This window comes from Coffea eugenioides, unplaced genomic scaffold, assembly GCF_003713205.1.
Source record: "Coffea eugenioides isolate CCC68of unplaced genomic scaffold, Ceug_1.0 ScVebR1_2730;HRSCAF=3811, whole genome shotgun sequence".
Lineage (NCBI taxonomy): Eukaryota > Viridiplantae > Streptophyta > Magnoliopsida > Gentianales > Rubiaceae > Coffea > Coffea eugenioides.
The window spans coordinates 1-16,486 of record NW_020863242.1 but is presented as its reverse complement, the minus strand read 5'-3'; the positions used below and the strand labels follow the sequence as shown (position 1 = coordinate 16,486).

The window sequence follows — 16,486 nt, the reverse complement described above, 5'->3', positions numbered from 1 at the left end:
CTAAAATTTTAAAAATTACACTTATCTCCCTTATCCACTTGAAAAAAACAATACTAACCTTAACATTCTATTGAAACTCTCTTGTTTGCCATGCTCATACAAAGGATGGGTTTTATAATCATTTTCCCTTCTTATTCATTTCTCTTATATTTTTATCACACAATATGAAAAACTATCAATATTGTCCTCAACCTCTATGTTGATCAAATGTCAAACTAGTAACTTTTTTTTTTTTTATAACATTTGATACCATCCAATTTTTTCTGCTCCTTTTTTTTTTAAAATTTTTGTATCAAAATCAAGAATAAATCGATAATAACAATGCTCAAAATTACTACCAAACTATGATAGTTCCATCATTGAACTAGTCCAAAAAGTTTTTAAAAAATTAAAATGACACTTTCTTCTCTATCTTAAAATTGATACGTATTTTCACTAAAGCACTAAAAAAAGGCTATTATAGCTATAGATTTATTGTTATAATTGATTATCAAACAATATAAAAAACTTGATGCTCATTCCTTTTATAATTACGCAAAATTACTCTATAATTATTTAGAATAATAAATAAAACTTTATGAGATAAGGGTATTTTAGAGAATTCATTGAATTTTTAACCCTTTTTTAAGGTTTGGTTACCAAAAATGTCACATTAATGAAGGTAAGTGCAATTTTTAAAACTTCAAAAGAGTTAAAGAGAAATAGCAGGAAATCTCAAGGAAAATTTTTGAAATTATCCACAACCGTTTGGGTTGGGTAGCAGGACTACGACACGACGGGACACGAATCACACCTGGGCTTTTGTCATTTGTACTCACGTAACTCATACCAGGCGGAGGTGGAAGGAGCCAAAAATCCAAACGGCAGATATTAACATCCTCATCTTTAGTTTCACTGATTAATAATTCCCGTGAAGATTTTGAATAATCCTCATAAAATGTAACAATAATAATAATAATGGAAAATTTGAAAGACAAAGCGGATGGAATTCTCTACGTACTGATTTAGTGTACTGATTTTTTTTGGTCACTCACCCCACAATTATATATATTTCAAATAACAAATGGCATATTCTACAGCAACGTACTTGTATTACACTGGACGGCAACTGAAGATTTAGCATACAAAGCCCAATTTGCTTATCACTAGCCGTCGAGGGATCGGTACTGGATTCTTAGAAAGAGTGTCCCTGCTTTCAGAACTCAAAATGTTCACCCCCTTGCAAGGAAGCAAATGAGAGGTCGAAAGGCAAAAATAAAAATAAAAATAAATGGCCCAAGGAAACAGAATACGGAAACACGATCAGGAGGGAAAGATCGGGCCAATGGGGACTCGAGGCACATAACAAGAGTAGCAAGATCGTAGCCTGAAATTCGCGACATATCGCATAATCATTCGCGACAGTTACTTAGCTGGTCTGAAAAATGTTTTGAATCATTTTGCTGGGAGATTCAAGGGCACCATATTCTAACTGAGATAACTCGTCTGCAGAGAGTTGCCAACCAAGGGCACCTAAATTCTCCTCGGCCTGTTTGACTGACTTGACTCCCGGAATTGGAATTGTTCCTTTGCAGATGCACCAGTTTATAGCAACCTATGTGGACAACAATGCAATTAAAGTCCTAACATAAAAAGTTACTACTATCCTAGCACAAGTGTCATTACTTGCCTAACTTTTTTGCTTTGTTCACATTCCTCAGCCTTTCCCCATTTGAATTTTCAATACTGCTCGGATCTCTATTTAAATTCACTAGAACATAGGAGATTAGGAGGTAAGAACGCTCCAAAGCTTGATAGTTAGGTGGTCTCAGAATAGTGATTATCTACTGTTTAAGTCCTAACATTCTAACATGTGACGAGCACAATGCAACTTCAAAGTCAAGGGATAGATACCTGTGACATAGTTTTCCGTCTTTTCTCGGCAATTTCTTTTAATGAACTTAGTAAGGGCTCCAATCCGGGCAGGATTTGTCTAAATAGTAGGCCCCTACATGAGTTGCAGCAAAATACCATGAGGCAAAGCATGAGAGAGCTGCCCGGTATGTAATATTTGGAGATCAAGGCACATGCAGCTTTTAACAAGTGGAAGAATGTGAAAGTTCATTTACCTAGGTCCCTGAGGAAGATTAGAAGGGCTGTATTTCCCGGTTAGCATCCCAAGCCCCAAAGGACTATACGAAATCAATCTAATACCCAAAGAATCACATAACTTCTTGATCTCCATTTGGTCCCTTCCCATGCTAAGCAGTGAAAACTGAACCTGAACATTGGCAAACCCTGAACACAAAATTATCAATCACAACAAAAACAGAAAGCTATTGAAATGCTAAATAAAAAGGTGTTATTGTCAGCATCCTGAAACTGCCAAATGACTTCTGGGCTCCTAAATGATCAATGCAAAATATTTAAACCCCTGCCACTCGACACATCTTGCAACCAACACATGTTGTAGGCCTCAAAATCTGATTAAGGACTCAGTAAAGGTCACCATCATGTATGCTCCACAGACATTCCAACAGATCTACTTGTATGTATCCTTTTCACTCGACTTATAAAGCATGTCTGTGTACTATGATTTAAGACGGGATGCAACAAACTCAAAAAAAAAAAAAAATTAAAAGTGGAAGTGTAATTATTTTTATCTATTATTGCCAGGCATTCAACTATGATTTCACAAAAACAGGTTAATATTCAGACTAGTATTGATTTCACTCAGAAGCCACAAAGAGAATAGCACCTGTGCAGAGCATAAAGGAACTCCCCTGGCTTTAAGGTAATCATGTATTTTCAGAAGTTGTTTTGGCCCATAATTGCTCACACCAACTGCCCGAACTAAACCCTGCATTCCAAGATTTCCATAATGTAGTCACAAATCTTTGTAATGAACCAAAACAAAACTAAGGACATTGTGCTATTAATTATCCAGGTATCATGTCAATTTGTATAAAAGCCAAATGATAACAATCATCATGAGCATGGAACCAAGTAATGGCTGCGATTATTGAATAAATGCCTACAAGATTACACCTTCTCATGCATTGCAACCAAACCATCCCAAAGAGCTCGCTCTTGAAGAGGAGCATAATTGGCAGTTGACCAGTGCAGCTGTCCAATTCCTATTTGTTCAATTTGCATCCGATGCAGAGAAGACCTTGGAAAAAATTGTGCATGATCATTTATCCAATCAAGAAAACTAGAAAAAACTGACATTAGGCTCTCAAAGATATCCTGTCCTGGCTCCTTGTGGAATCTCATTTACTTGGAATGGATTATTATCTCAATGTCCCTCACTTTTAATTGGAAGAGAGCTCAGATCTTGTTTCACTTAGAACTCAAAAAACACTAAACATCAATTAAAATAAAGAATTAGTAGCACACTTGCAAGCGTTGACAAATTGTCCAGGTGTTAGACGCCATGGATATGCAGCAAACTTTGTTGCAATGACAATATCATCTTGGAATGCCTTTCTTCCTGACCAAAAAAAAAAAGGCTGGTCTATTAGCGGTCTTGACAAAAACCAGACTTGTAAAAGACCAAAAGATATTAGTCTCTATAAGCTTTAGTAGAAAGAAAAAAAACTGAGATGCAGAAGTGAAAGGCAAAGCGGACAGGACTTCATCCATTGCCAATGACACTTAAGACAGCATCATACACTCCGACAAGAAACACGCCAAAACAAACAGCAAAAGACATATGGAGAACCAGTTGATTCCTAACGCATTCCTTTACTGACTAGCAAACTTAAGTACTAAAATTCCTTTTTAAAAAAAAAATAGTATATCAGTAACTTTTTGCAAGCATTGCAAAAAGGCAATTAGGTAAGATAAGAGCTCAAATACCCTGCTACGTATGTCATAAATGGTCACTGAACATCCATAAATGGAGGTTAGGCCATAGGTGACAAGATAAAAATAGCAGTGGTAGACTATTGCAATCCCAAACCAAGAAATCAATCATCCATCCACCAAACTTCTGACGGAATCAGTTTCCTCAAGAATATTACCACAAAAAAAAAGTAATAGCAGTGGCAGCAGCAGTAGCAGATGATAATATCACCAAAAAAGGTGAAACAAAAGAAGCGGACCTTGAAACTCGCGGATGAATTTGCCAAGAAGTCTCTCGCTTTGTCCATTCAACTTCCCAGTTCCATAAGAATCAGCAGTATCAAAGAAATTAATCCCATTCTCCAGGGCAAGATTGAAAGTGTCCTGAAGCTGAGAGTCCATTGATTCCTGATAACCCCACAGAAGCTGGTTCCCCCATGCCCAAGTCCCAAACCCCATGGGTGACACTGTCAGAGGACCAATCTTTACCTGCCAATATTCCCAAGAAATGAAAATCCCGATCTATCAAATACTACTGGTACACAGCATATTAGTTTATTTACTTCATAATGTATGTACTGGCAGTGTATAACACAATTTCACTTGGTACCTATCTGTTCCTTGATGGGATTCATCAATTAAAGACTTACTAGCTAGTACTTAAATAATACCTTTTGCCAAGGCCAGAAACGAGGGAATTTGAGGGTCTTCAGGGAATTTAAGAGTGATGATGGGATAATGGAGTCCGCTGTTGAAGCTTTAGCTCCGCTGCATTTAACATACCAAGTGGGTGGTGCTGAGATTGATATTGATGCGGGCATCCAGACTGAGAGAGCCATTGCTCTCACCTCCCTATATTGTTGAAGCTTTAGCTCCGCTTTGCTGACTGTTTTCTGTGGAGGACAGACAACGCGTATATACATGTGTGCGGTAAAAATTAAAAAAATGAACGCTGAAAACCATTTGAAGTTTATTTTGATACACAGAATTGAACCAGATACATACAGTAGTACTCTTTAATTCAGTGGCATTCGATTATGAAATCACGAAGCGAAAGCGGGAAGGAGCGGCTCTATCTAAAATTAGCAAAACAAATCCATAACTGGCAACAAAAATTTCAGCCATTTATTCAATTCGAAGGCTAAATGGGGGAAAGAAAAGAACAGTAGCAAGTAGCAACCGCTGTTGAAGAATGAGTAAAAAGAATGTTTGTTCTAGGGATAATTCCAAAAACCTCCCTTGAGGTTTTTCACAATTTCATTTAGCTCCTGGAGGTTTTTAAAATTACACATGCCTCCCTTATCATTTAAAATGACAACACTACTCTAAAATATTTTAATGAAATTCCCTCGTTTGATATCTATAATGACTTTTAAAATTATTTTTTTATTTTTTTCCTTCGTATTCCTTTTTAGTTTAATTTTTTGCTAATAAAACTGTAAAACTACCACTATTACCTTTAGTTTCTACTATAATCAAATGTCGAACTACTGATTTTTTTTATGAGTTAACTTTATTTGTAATCAAATATTTTTTGCTAATATTTTTTTCTATTTTTTGGTATTAAAATTAACAATAAATCAAAAAGAAATGGCCCAAAACCATTACTAAATTATGATAATCTCACTACTCGAAAAATTCATAAACTCTAAATTAATTATTTCAACATTTTCTTTTCTACCTTATAAATCTAAATCCATAATAAAATACCATCAAAAGTATTCTATTATAGTAATAAATTTATTATTATATTTGTTTATCAAATAGTATGTATGGGCATAAAAATTTTGGCACATTTTTCCTTATAATGACACTACATAATCTTATATTTGTATAGAGAAATAAATTAAAACTCATTACACAAGGGCATTTTTTATATTTATTTAAAAATATTACCAAGTCAATATTATTTTAAGATCTTATTATTTGTATAGAGGTAAATGTAATTTTTCAAATCTCATGAGAGCTGAGTGAAATTGTTAGAGAGATTTTTGAAATTAACACATTTGTTCTATGGGATAATTTCAAAAACCTCCCTTAAATTTTTTGACATTTTCACCCCAGTTTTAAAAATGTTTTTGACAATTTCACACATGTTTAAAAATTATATATACCTATCTTGAATTTATCATTTTGGTAACAATAATCATTCAATGTTCAAAATTTTTGAATAAATAACCCAAAATGCCCTCGTGAAATTGTGAAGTACATTTTATCTTTTTATAAAATTCTTTAAAAAAATATATAGAACATGCATAAAATTTCAAGTCTACTTTCAACCATCATCTTTACTATGTTAAATCTTTCATATTCCAATATTTCAAATTAGTACAATTATCACCATGATCATCACACCATCAATCCCTAATTTCTAAAATCTTAATCTAAATTAAAAAAGCAACAATTAGTATTATTAAACTTAAAAAAAATTCACCAACTGCATTAGTATAACATCTCATCCCCTAAATGTTGGAGTAAAAACACTAGTCCCATCAATTTTAAACCACCTTACATTTTCTTCTATTCATTTTCAGATCCTCCAATCAAAACTAAAATTAATTTGTAATACATTAAAATTATGTTTAGGACATAATTGGTTATTTCACGTAGGGTTGCAAACGAATCGAGCGGCTCGAGTCAAGCTCGAGCTGGTTCAAGTCGAAATCGAGTTCGAAATCGAGTTCAAGATATTAAGCTCGTTAGCTCGCGAGCTCGAATATATATATATATATTTTTTATTTTAAGTATATATATATTTTTTTAAATTTTAAGTATATATATTCTTTATTTTAATAATAAAATTACATATATATTCTTAATATTTTATTATTTATTAAGAAAATTATTATTTTATTTATTTTTTAAAAAATAAAAATAATTATTTTTTATTTTTTTTTTCAAGCTCGAGTTCACTAAAATTATGTCAAGGTTCGGCTCGATTAGACCAAAACTCGAGCTGGACTCGTTTGCCGCCCTAATTTCACGGGTGAAATCTTATTTTTGTTTTCATTGAATGTTATTAAAAACCTCAAGATTACTAGGTAAAACAACAAAGAAGTTTATGACGGCTGTGGGATTTGAACCCACGCCCTTCCGGACCAGAGCCTAAATCTGGCGCCTTAGACCACTCGGCCAAACCGTCGTGATTGGTGTTAATGTAGTACAGCTTCCTCTTTTTTGAATTTGAACATCTTCTTGAATCAGTCCTAGTCACATACATGTCCAGTTCTTTTTCTCCTATTCTGAGTTGAATATGTTGATGATGGCATAAATAGTGATCTTCTTTGTTTTGTTTTGAGGTCTGCTTTCAGCAGGTCATTAAAAGTTGATTTTTTTTTAAATTTTAATTTTTGGGGAATCCGTAATCCTCATCATAGTGTAGTAATTCGATTTTTCCAGTTGTCATGATCTGCGCATGTCTCCCTATTCCTCCTTTTCACTGACCGGTCGTACAATTCTTTCTCTGTTTTCATAAAAATTTTGTCCTCCTTCTTTTTCTCGCTTTTATTAAACCGGGGATGATCGAAGCTTTCGACTGAAAAGGAAGATGGATAGACTGGTTTGGTTGTTGGGAGCTATCGTTTAGCGGTATCCTGGCATTATATTCGGTCAGCAACAGTTAGTAAATGCCTAGTAGTAGTTCTCTGATAAATCATGTCAAAATTACAGAGGGGAAGAAAAACAAAACAAAAAAGGAAAGGGAGATTCAATTTGGGTTTCCCTTATTCTGCATATGTACTGCTGGCTTGTTCTACACATGTACTGTTGAGCGTCGATCATTCATTCACATTGTTTTAAAGATTCAAGAAAACCTCGAGGAGGGGAGAAGATGGTAGAAATGGGTTTGGGTATCCGGGCTCATACTGATCTCGATAAACCGAATTGTCTCCAAGCCATTCCAGTACACTTTTTCTCCTTCCGGCTGTCTCTTTCTCATGGAATTCTACCAAACCAACTTTGAGGATGGATAGCGAGATACTGATCAGGCTAAGCCCCGAAAATTCTTTTCCATGGCAAGTGCCAGATACCTTAGGCTTTTAAAGTTCTGGAGGCATATGCACCGGATTTTCTGGTATCTCCATTCTGTCTTCTTTCATTATTAGCAAAGGCCATCTGAGAAATCCCACCAACTTGAAGGGCAACATGATTCATCCAAGAGCCCATCTGAGACAAGATTGCACCATGGCTTTCGTGATGCAGATGTACTCTCTCCTTGTTCAGTCAAGATATCAAAATTTGCTTGGTCTTCCTTTCCAAAGTGTTCATTTACGCCTACCCCATCAACATTCACCTTTGTTGTCCTCTCATCATCTTCTCTGCGCTCAGGATGCTCGTCTCTTTTTGGCGGAGCTGTATGCTCTGCATTTTCATTTGAATCCTTGCTACTGCTCTGCCTCTTATTGGAGTTTTCCAGCACACCATTTAGTGTGTGCAACTGTAAGAGAGCAGTTACAAGAAAGTAAAGGAACAAGAAATAGAATAGATAACATTGAAGTAACGACTCTTAAATTAAGGAGAACCGGTTGTAGATACTTAGATACCTGCTCAAGCAAAGACTCATTTTCTTTCTTCAAGGCTTCAAATTGGTGGCATAGAGCATCGAAATTCGCTTTTAGTACTCTATATTCTTGCTCTAGTTTCTTTGATTTCCATCTCGCCCTTTTGTTCTGAAACCAGATTGATACCTGGCGCGGCTGCAGGCCTAGATCTTTTGCCAGCTGCATCTTGTTCATTGGTTCAAGCTTTGCCTCCCGATTAAACATGGACTCAAGTGACTTCACTTGTTCATCACTGAACCTCTTAGCATTGTTGCGCCTCTTTCTCTTCGGAATTGGGAAAGGGCTGTGCTTGTTGGAAGGCTTCCAGCGCTCTTGTTCAAAATAGCCTGTTTGTTCCATCGCGTTGTTGATTTCTGAGTCTAAACTCCTTTATTTAACTCCTTTTGTCGGCTTGAGGGGCAATAGACTACACTCTATGTTCTAGCCTACGCCTGCTGCTCTTCCGAAGCTGTTGCAGATGTGGGCTTTTGATATATAATCCTGCATGTAGAAAAGCCGGAATGAGGTGGGTAGGATAGAGGTGTGATGCAATTGACTGAAGTTTTTTTTTTTTCATTCTAGTAGGTGACGGGTGAAATTTAAAAAGCGAAAATGACATCAAAAATTTTTTTTTTGAATTCAAACCCTCTAATTTTTAGAATTCCAATCTGCTGATTGCGATTGTTGTATTTCTTCAAGATTTAGGGGGCTCTTATCTACGCCATTGTTTCCATAGATTAAGTTAGTGTACCTTTGTGCTCGAATAAAATTCATGTGTGCAACGTTTGTAATTGCAAAATAATCATGTAAGAAATACAACCACAGTAAAACTGCATGAAAACCCCCTAAACATGCTTAACCCGTGTCTTGAGAAACGCCTAGGCCTACCGTGGTTGCTTTCAAAGTCATCAGCTTGATGGATGAGTTCATGTATGTGATTTTATCCTTTCACAGTCTCCACATCTCTATATTGGCTTTATAATTTTGCCTTGTTTGGCTATTATTTGTTTCTAATAATTTGGTGGCCTTGATGAGATAAGGGGAGAAAGGTTTTTCTGTCCGAATTTGACCGCTCATCTTCATGAATGCGGGGATGTAGCAATTTTGATTTAAACTTGTGCTAGTGCAAGACTCTTGATTACCAAAGTGCTCGTCAGTTGTTTGTTACTAATCAGGTATAGAATTTTGCGAAAGGGGGGATTGTTGGTGATTACTTGTACTAATTCGTAGCTCTTGTTTGATGCTTTGCCTTCTTCTTCTTCTTCTTCTTTTTTTCTTGTTTTTTACTTCTGATTTTCATTTTCCTGACAGCAAATTTCTCCCCGGAAATAACTTAGGCGCTAAAAGACAGATGTCAAACAGAACTTTTCTTCTTGACGTTTAAGTCGGAGGAAGTGCCGTTTGGAATACTGGGCATGTCCTGTCCACGGTAGGCGGTATGGAATTCAAGGGCCTATTGCATTCTTCACAGGTGTCATCACCTCCCTTGGGAGTCCTTTGGAGTTTGTTTAATATCTCCAAGGCAAATATGACCCACCTAATGGTTCAAAGTCATTCCATACAAGGAGGTGGAAGTACCCCAGTGGCTTATCCAAAAGTATGTTACGCATCGGACTGAGGGTGAAGGTTAATCTAATCAATCTTAAAGTTTCTCTAAAATAAAGAATGGTTTTGGACCACTCAGACTAGTTTTTTTTTTTGTTTAACTTGGGAACTTGCTGATCTGGTCTTTGGTATTCAAGCATTTTTTTTTCCTCCCAAAACCCATAAAATAAAGAAACACAAGAAACACGAGGATCTCCCACCCAAAAAAAAAAAAAATATATATCACTTATCTCCCGTCCATCATATGACATATCCTCAGAGATTCGGTGTGGTGCTGGTTTCTTCTATTCTTTCGTAGCATTTTGTTTTTTTCTGAACCCTTCTCACTAGATCTTTTGTTTGTCCCGTAAGTGAATCCTCATCTTAAACTTGCAAAAAATAATTTTCAAAGCCCTATCAGACTCAACGTCAAAAGGTGCATCTTAGATTTTTGTTCAATTTCTTTTTGCACCCTGCAACGCTGGAGTGAGTGAACTCTCAACTTTCCCTCCCTCCCCTCCCTCGCAAAAGAAAATATCACGGGCGTTGTCAAAAGGTGTCTAATGAAAAATGAGTAGCCGCAAGTTTCTGGAGTTGGTAACATTTATTTATGCTTGGTTGAAGGATGAACAATGACACGTCCACATCAGGGCCCAACTTTGCGAAGAAATTGCGATCTATTCCTCTCTCACTGACTAACACCTTCGTGAAAATGACCCGAGAGAGCCCCAAAAATAGCCAGATGTGGAGGGATGATGATTGCTGAGAGTTTGCATGGACGACCCGCATTGGGCGAAGAATGGGTGGGAAGAGATGCGTATTGGAGCCGTCGGATCTCTGATGATGCATGGGACAGGTGTTCAGAGCGGACTGGTGCCACAAATCAATGCGTCTGGATGATGGAAGATACATAAATTCTGTGTTCGCTTTCACAGGCTAGAGGGGGCAGCCGATGGTGTTTCGTTTCGTGTACAGAATTGTTAGCTAGTTTTTTGTGGGTGGGGGGATGGATTTGGAAATTGATGATTCCATCATCGGTCATCATTATGGAGATGATGTACAATAATTAATATGCACCATGGACACTGTATTGGATGAGATTGGTATTTTGCTAATATGTCAAAGGTTGATTGCCACTTGCATCTACAGATACTGGACAAGATGTTTGGAAGTTGTACTAGTCTATCTTCTTCGTTTTTTTGGATAAATGTCCGTGTATCTCAACTCTGAAGATCGGTGGGTATTTTGTGCTAGTGAGATGATTGGATTACTATTTTTAGAAATTCTGTGGAAAGATATTCTGTACGTACGCTGCAGTGATTTGATATATATAAAATAAAAATATGATTAAAAAGATGTGTTTAAGAAAAAAATATAAATTCTTGCGGAGTATTACTTGTTGATTAGGGCTTTGCTTCTTCATATATGTATTGGATTAAAATTGCTGCTGGTATCCCTTTGTACTTTATCAAGATTAGAGGCGTTACTACTTACTAGTGTAGTGGCGCCCATTCTCCTGCTCCTCTCCTCGTTGTCTGAATTTAATTTCTTCTAAAAGAATACGAGTATCTTGAAATGTGAAAGGTGATTAGGATTTTTATTTTTGTAAAATATAATCTTTCATAGTTTCTTCGTCTCATTTTGATAGTTTCGATACTTTTTTTTTTTTGCACATGGTTTAAGAAAATTAGCTATCTTTATTGAAAAAGTAAATCTAAGCCACTATTTTTCTAAAATATCTTTACATTAATATTAGTAGTATAATTAATCATTATATTTTTACATTAATTGCAACAACAATACTGATGAAAAGTGACACTATTTAAGGCATGAATCAAAGCAATCGATAAATAGAGTGGGTTATATTCATTGATGACGTTTTACATTAAACAAGGGCATTTTAGAAAAAGTTAAAAATTAACTATATATTCTATTATTAGAAAGTAGACTATAATTTGAGATAACTAGAAAAAAGAAAAATAAGACTATTAAAATGGGACAAAGGGGGTATAATTAAAACTCTCTCTACTCTTCTCGTTGTTGTTATTATTATGATTATTATTTCCTTTCTTTTTCCTCACTTTCCACCATATTTGTGTACTCCATGCCATAAAATGAAAAACTACTTCTTAGTCACTTTTGTGTTTCTTGTTTTTGGGTTGATAAGTACCTTTTACTCTTTTAGAGGTCAATGGTAAACACCTTCCGGACTTTGGAGTTTGTGAGTTCAGATTTGTGTGCTCCGGCTCGGTCCAACCGTGCTGTAATTGCGTCGAAAGTGACTAAGGGAGTTGGACTTTGTTTGAAAGCTGACTGGACTCGGGCTATTCTGATGTCAGTTTAGTACATGTTTGGGCTAGACGAACTTAAGAAGCCCAATTTGCAATGCAGAAATTGCCAATAGCAGCTGTTGTATATTTTTGACTCATGAGCAGGACGTGCAATACCTTAGCAGAGTTGTGGTACGTATTTTTGTAGATGCTGTATTACCCGTAATTTTCTGTAAATTAAGTGTCAAAATATTACCCGTCAATTTTTTTTTATATAAATATACCTAAAGGCACTACGCGTAATGAATCTGGGTATCGTGGACTATGCTAAAGGACCGATTGAAATTTCTCTGGGGCCCATTTAAGGTCAACAGCTGGACTCTGGGCCATTATGCTGGTTCTGAACTAGGCCCATCCCGTTATTGCGCGTGTTTTCAGAGGATCAAATGTAAGAATAGTATACTATTTCTTTCTAGTACAGTCCAAATCCGTGACTGCCTGACTTACCGCTATTATCTGCAGATTACATATTCCTTAAATGATTTTTCTTTAAAAAAAAAAAAAAAAAAAAGTGGAGTGGAACTGTGGAGTTATAACGTTCGCTTTAAGAAAAGGTCAGACCAAACACGGTCGGTTTCTGCGTTAAGTTTGCTATTAGCCACGTGGGCAGAAGTTGCACCCCGTCTACGGAAAGAGTCGAAACAACACCGTGGATGCGTTTCACTTTCCTTGCCCCTCCGGCCTCCGCTACATGACTTTCCGTTGCATTAGAAACAATTTCTCCCCATCACACTTCAATAAAATTTATTTTTAAAAATCAACACAATTTATAATATATTTCACTATTTGTGTTATTTATATATATAATTTTTTATGAAATTAATTAAGTTTTGTCGTTTGATTAATCATTGCAAATTTTATCAACATGATTTTGACCTATTTTTTCACCTTTATTTTTTACGTTCCCTCCTCCGAACCACTTAATCCATTATTCTCTCAACTTTTCATCATTTAAATATTTTTTTTTGTAAATTAAGTGCCAAGATTTTTTAAAAATATCATTTTTCAATATGTTGATCTAAAGATCGGACGAAAAATAATGACATAACTGCATAAATCAATAACATTATATAAATTTAGATATAAATAAATAGAGAAACCAACCGGGGGGGGGGGATCCAATAATGCCTCGGGTCTTCAGGCAAATTCAACCAATTTATTTAAGGCAAAGAAGAAGACAATAACGCTGTTGTTTTTTCTTCCTTTCTTATTCTTCTTTTAATAAGAAACTGGTGAAATTTAAGAAATAAGGAGGGCGAAGGAAATTTTGAATTCAAAATCAATCATGCTGTTTTATGTGTAAATCCAATTTGATCCATGAATTTGTCATCAGCATTTGGGCAAAATTAATTTCAAATGCACGTGCTTTTCGTTCACCTCTCTCATAATTAAGAAACCAATATATATGTGTGTGTAGTGTGTACTTTTTTTTTTTTCCTGCAACGATAGATGTTCTATATACCTAATCTAGGCTAATCTAGGGGAAGGGATAAAGGGAATGGCAACTAAGACCAGCACACACATATACGTGTGTAGTAGTTGTACTTGCTAGTTGTGGCTTGCAAATGGCGGCAAATTTCAGTTACATTACAGCTATTGATTGGGCTCAAGTCCAAGCAGCCAACCCACGGGCCACACACTGCACGGCCTTTGGTTGATTTGCTTTTGGACTTCGCAGTTTAATTGCAATGCATTGTTGTTATTTCGTGGTCGATAGACATTCTCTTTGTTACCGCCAAAAAACTAAAAGGAAGGACAGATGTGTCGTCCACTGATCCCTTCGCAGGTAACTTTAAACATAGAAAGAGTTAATATATAAAAAGCAAGTGAAAATCGCCGTATATCTAAACGATAAAAAACAAATATAAAAATTCTTAAAATCAAAATGAGGGGATCATTGTTCAGTTTGTCTCTGTCATGAGTCGTATATTGTTTAGAATAGGATTTTTCTTAAACATTCTTTGTTTAGGGTAGTGTTGCTTTTGCTAAAAAAATATATATATATTTTTAGAAGACAAAAGTACTTTTAATGTATTTAATGAGCATCATTTCTTGAATTTAGGGGTTGAGTTTTTGACCAATAAGTCATTTTTTGGCATCTGTTTAAAATTGGTGCTTTTAGAGCGATTTTTGTATTTCAAAAAAAAAAAATAACTTTAGCAATTTTATTATAAATTTTAAACTAAATAAAGAGATAAGTATGTTTTAGGAATTTAAAATTGCACATTATCAAATGGAAAAGGTACTTATACAAGCATACATCCAAACAAAATGATTAACCACTTAACAAGTTACTTCAATAAAAAAAAAACTCTACTAATTAGGTGTCTTTTAATAAGTTATTGCAATCCTAAATAGGCCTTTATACCTCAGCCTTGGCACAAGTTATCGCATATAGATTGCATATAACCTCTAGATTGCCAATATTTAATGTTTCTTATTTTTTACATCAATAAATTTAAATGCATGACACAAAATATGGAATTAATTTTAAAAATCTCGTTTTACGCATCTGTCATGTATCTAAAGCTTTAAACTTTAAAAAAGGGAAAATAAAAGAAAAAACTTTATAATGATATAGTACAAGTAACATCAATACTCTTCCTAAATGATATGATACGCAAGTAATTTCCCCTTCCTTTGTAGGCAATAACTTACTTCTATGTATGCATCAGTGCGTCTTAAAGGTTATAAATTATTTCATCTAATAGATTATTTATTTGTTTTTTTTTTTAGAAGAAAAGCTGAAGATTAGGATGACTGAATCTCTAGCACAAAACAATTTTGAAACAATATACAATAGCTTCAATGTTTTGGATAATACAAAAGTACAATTGACAGCATTCTTTTTTTCTATTCAAGTTGGATGTGTTGTATTGTGGTATTTATTTATTTTTATTACTCTTCCGTCTCTTTTCTAATTGTCAGGTATAAGATTCAAATTCTAAATTTAGTAGCAAGAAAAATCATTGAACCAACCTTAGTGATTTGGTATCTACTTAATACCATAGAATTGAGTTTAAGTGTGCATAATAGATAGGCCAAGGCCTTACTCAATTATGAATCTATCCCTAAAATCTACAATTACAAGTAGCTTAGAACAATCGGGTGCAAATCGATTGTTGCTCAAAACATTAGGCTTCATGTTTATTTTTTTCATTTCTTTCTTTGAAAGCTTATTTTCTTATTATGACTAAACTATTCAATTTGATTTTGTTACATTTCTTGCATAATTGCGATTTTCTCCTGAGGAGGTGATTTGAAAGAGAGAGAGATATAATTATTGAAGTTGAGCTAAGTCCCGATTTCGGTGATTGGCCAATCAATTTGCAGTCGTAACCCTCCTCTTTATCCGAAAACAAGGAATCTACGTTTTCGTACTTCTAATTAGAATGGAAACACCGATTTTTTATTTTTTTAAAATTTTTTTGAAGATTTGAAATGGAAACACCAATTTTAAAAATTCGGTATTGAAATTTTTGTTAACCTTCTAATTCCAATTATTAAAATTGTTCTTCCAACTAAATTGAACACTTTTTTTTGTTTTTTTGTTTTGTAATTTCAGGTACTTAAACTAGCTTATAGAAGGAGAAAAATGTTCACATCTAGATTAAAAAACACAAGCCAAAAAATAAAGTTATAACGATGAAAGGAAAAGGAACATATTACTATTACGAAATTTTACCAAACTTATCTATACTTGCTAGTAACGCAGTTGTGTTGCGCAACCGGAGCTGTTGACCGGTTGAATCTTTACGGTGTCTTACTTCTTTTGTTTCATGTAAATGTCATACTTTTCATTTTAAAATATTTCAAAGCATTTGTTACGTTGAAAAAATTAAAATACATTTTAATATTTTTTTTCAATATAACTCTTCTTTTTAATCATATGCATGTTATTATTTAAATTAAAATTTTGAATTTATAGAGATAAATTTAGAAAAAAGAACATAAATATCACAGTCAAATCACTATTTTTTTTTTTAAATTGAATTCTTTAAACATGACTAAATAGTTGAGACGAAGGGAATAATATTTAAGAAAAGCAGAAGAAGAATATTAGCAAAAAGACATGAGGTGTAGAAATGATGGTCACAAATGAATGGCCGGGGACATGGTTCTTGGTGACGCAGGAAGCGAAATGATCACGCTATGTTTCCTTTTCCTTTTCCTCCTTTTCCTAAAGGAAGAAAAGAAAAAGATGCGGAG

The 16,486-nt window shown here is 34.7% G+C and overlaps 2 protein-coding genes and 1 non-coding gene across 3 annotated transcripts; all 3 read right to left on the bottom strand.

Annotated features, from left to right (window-relative positions):
- Positions 1–1,049: 1,049 nt before the first annotated feature.
- Positions 1,050–4,933, bottom strand: LOC113757095 (pyridoxal reductase, chloroplastic-like). Its single transcript, XM_027300498.1, has 9 exons — positions 4,831–4,933; positions 4,497–4,718; positions 4,086–4,314; positions 3,379–3,472; positions 3,028–3,151; positions 2,738–2,839; positions 2,109–2,260; positions 1,894–1,987; positions 1,050–1,594 (listed from the first exon to the last, which is right to left on the bottom strand). Exons 2-9 carry the CDS (start codon positions 4,662–4,664, stop codon positions 1,409–1,411), a joined length of 1,149 nt encoding a protein of 382 aa, XP_027156299.1. The 5' UTR covers positions 4,665–4,718; positions 4,831–4,933; the 3' UTR covers positions 1,050–1,408.
- Positions 4,934–6,887: 1,954 nt separating this feature from the next.
- On the bottom strand, positions 6,888–6,967 carry TRNAL-UAG. The gene has a single exon. It is a non-coding gene; the product is annotated as a tRNA-Leu (tRNA).
- Positions 6,968–7,588: 621 nt separating this feature from the next.
- Positions 7,589–8,919, bottom strand: LOC113757103 (homeobox-leucine zipper protein ATHB-12-like). Its single transcript, XM_027300515.1, has 2 exons — positions 8,367–8,919; positions 7,589–8,260 (listed from the first exon to the last, which is right to left on the bottom strand). Exons 1-2 carry the CDS (start codon positions 8,721–8,723, stop codon positions 7,925–7,927), a joined length of 693 nt encoding a protein of 230 aa, XP_027156316.1. The 5' UTR covers positions 8,724–8,919; the 3' UTR covers positions 7,589–7,924.
- Positions 8,920–16,486: the final 7,567 nt, after the last annotated feature.

Excerpts from the sequence above, each read along its gene's own strand:
- LOC113757095 (XM_027300498.1), bottom strand. The coding sequence starts at position 4,664 with ATGGCTCTCTCAGTCTGGATGCCCGCATCAATATCAATCTCAGCACCA. Across the intron at positions 4,315-4,496 it reads GTTTCTGGCCTTGGCAAAAG|GTAAAGATTGGTCCTCTGAC; the intron begins GTATTATTTAAG and ends GAATATTGGCAG. Across the intron at positions 1,988-2,108 it reads AATCTTCCTCAGGGACCTAG|GGGCCTACTATTTAGACAAA; the intron begins GTAAATGAACTT and ends CAACTCATGTAG.
- LOC113757103 (XM_027300515.1), bottom strand. The coding sequence starts at position 8,723 with ATGGAACAAACAGGCTATTTTGAACAAGAGCGCTGGAAGCCTTCCAAC. Across the intron at positions 8,261-8,366 it reads ATGAGTCTTTGCTTGAGCAG|TTGCACACACTAAATGGTGT; the intron begins GTATCTAAGTAT and ends GCTCTCTTACAG.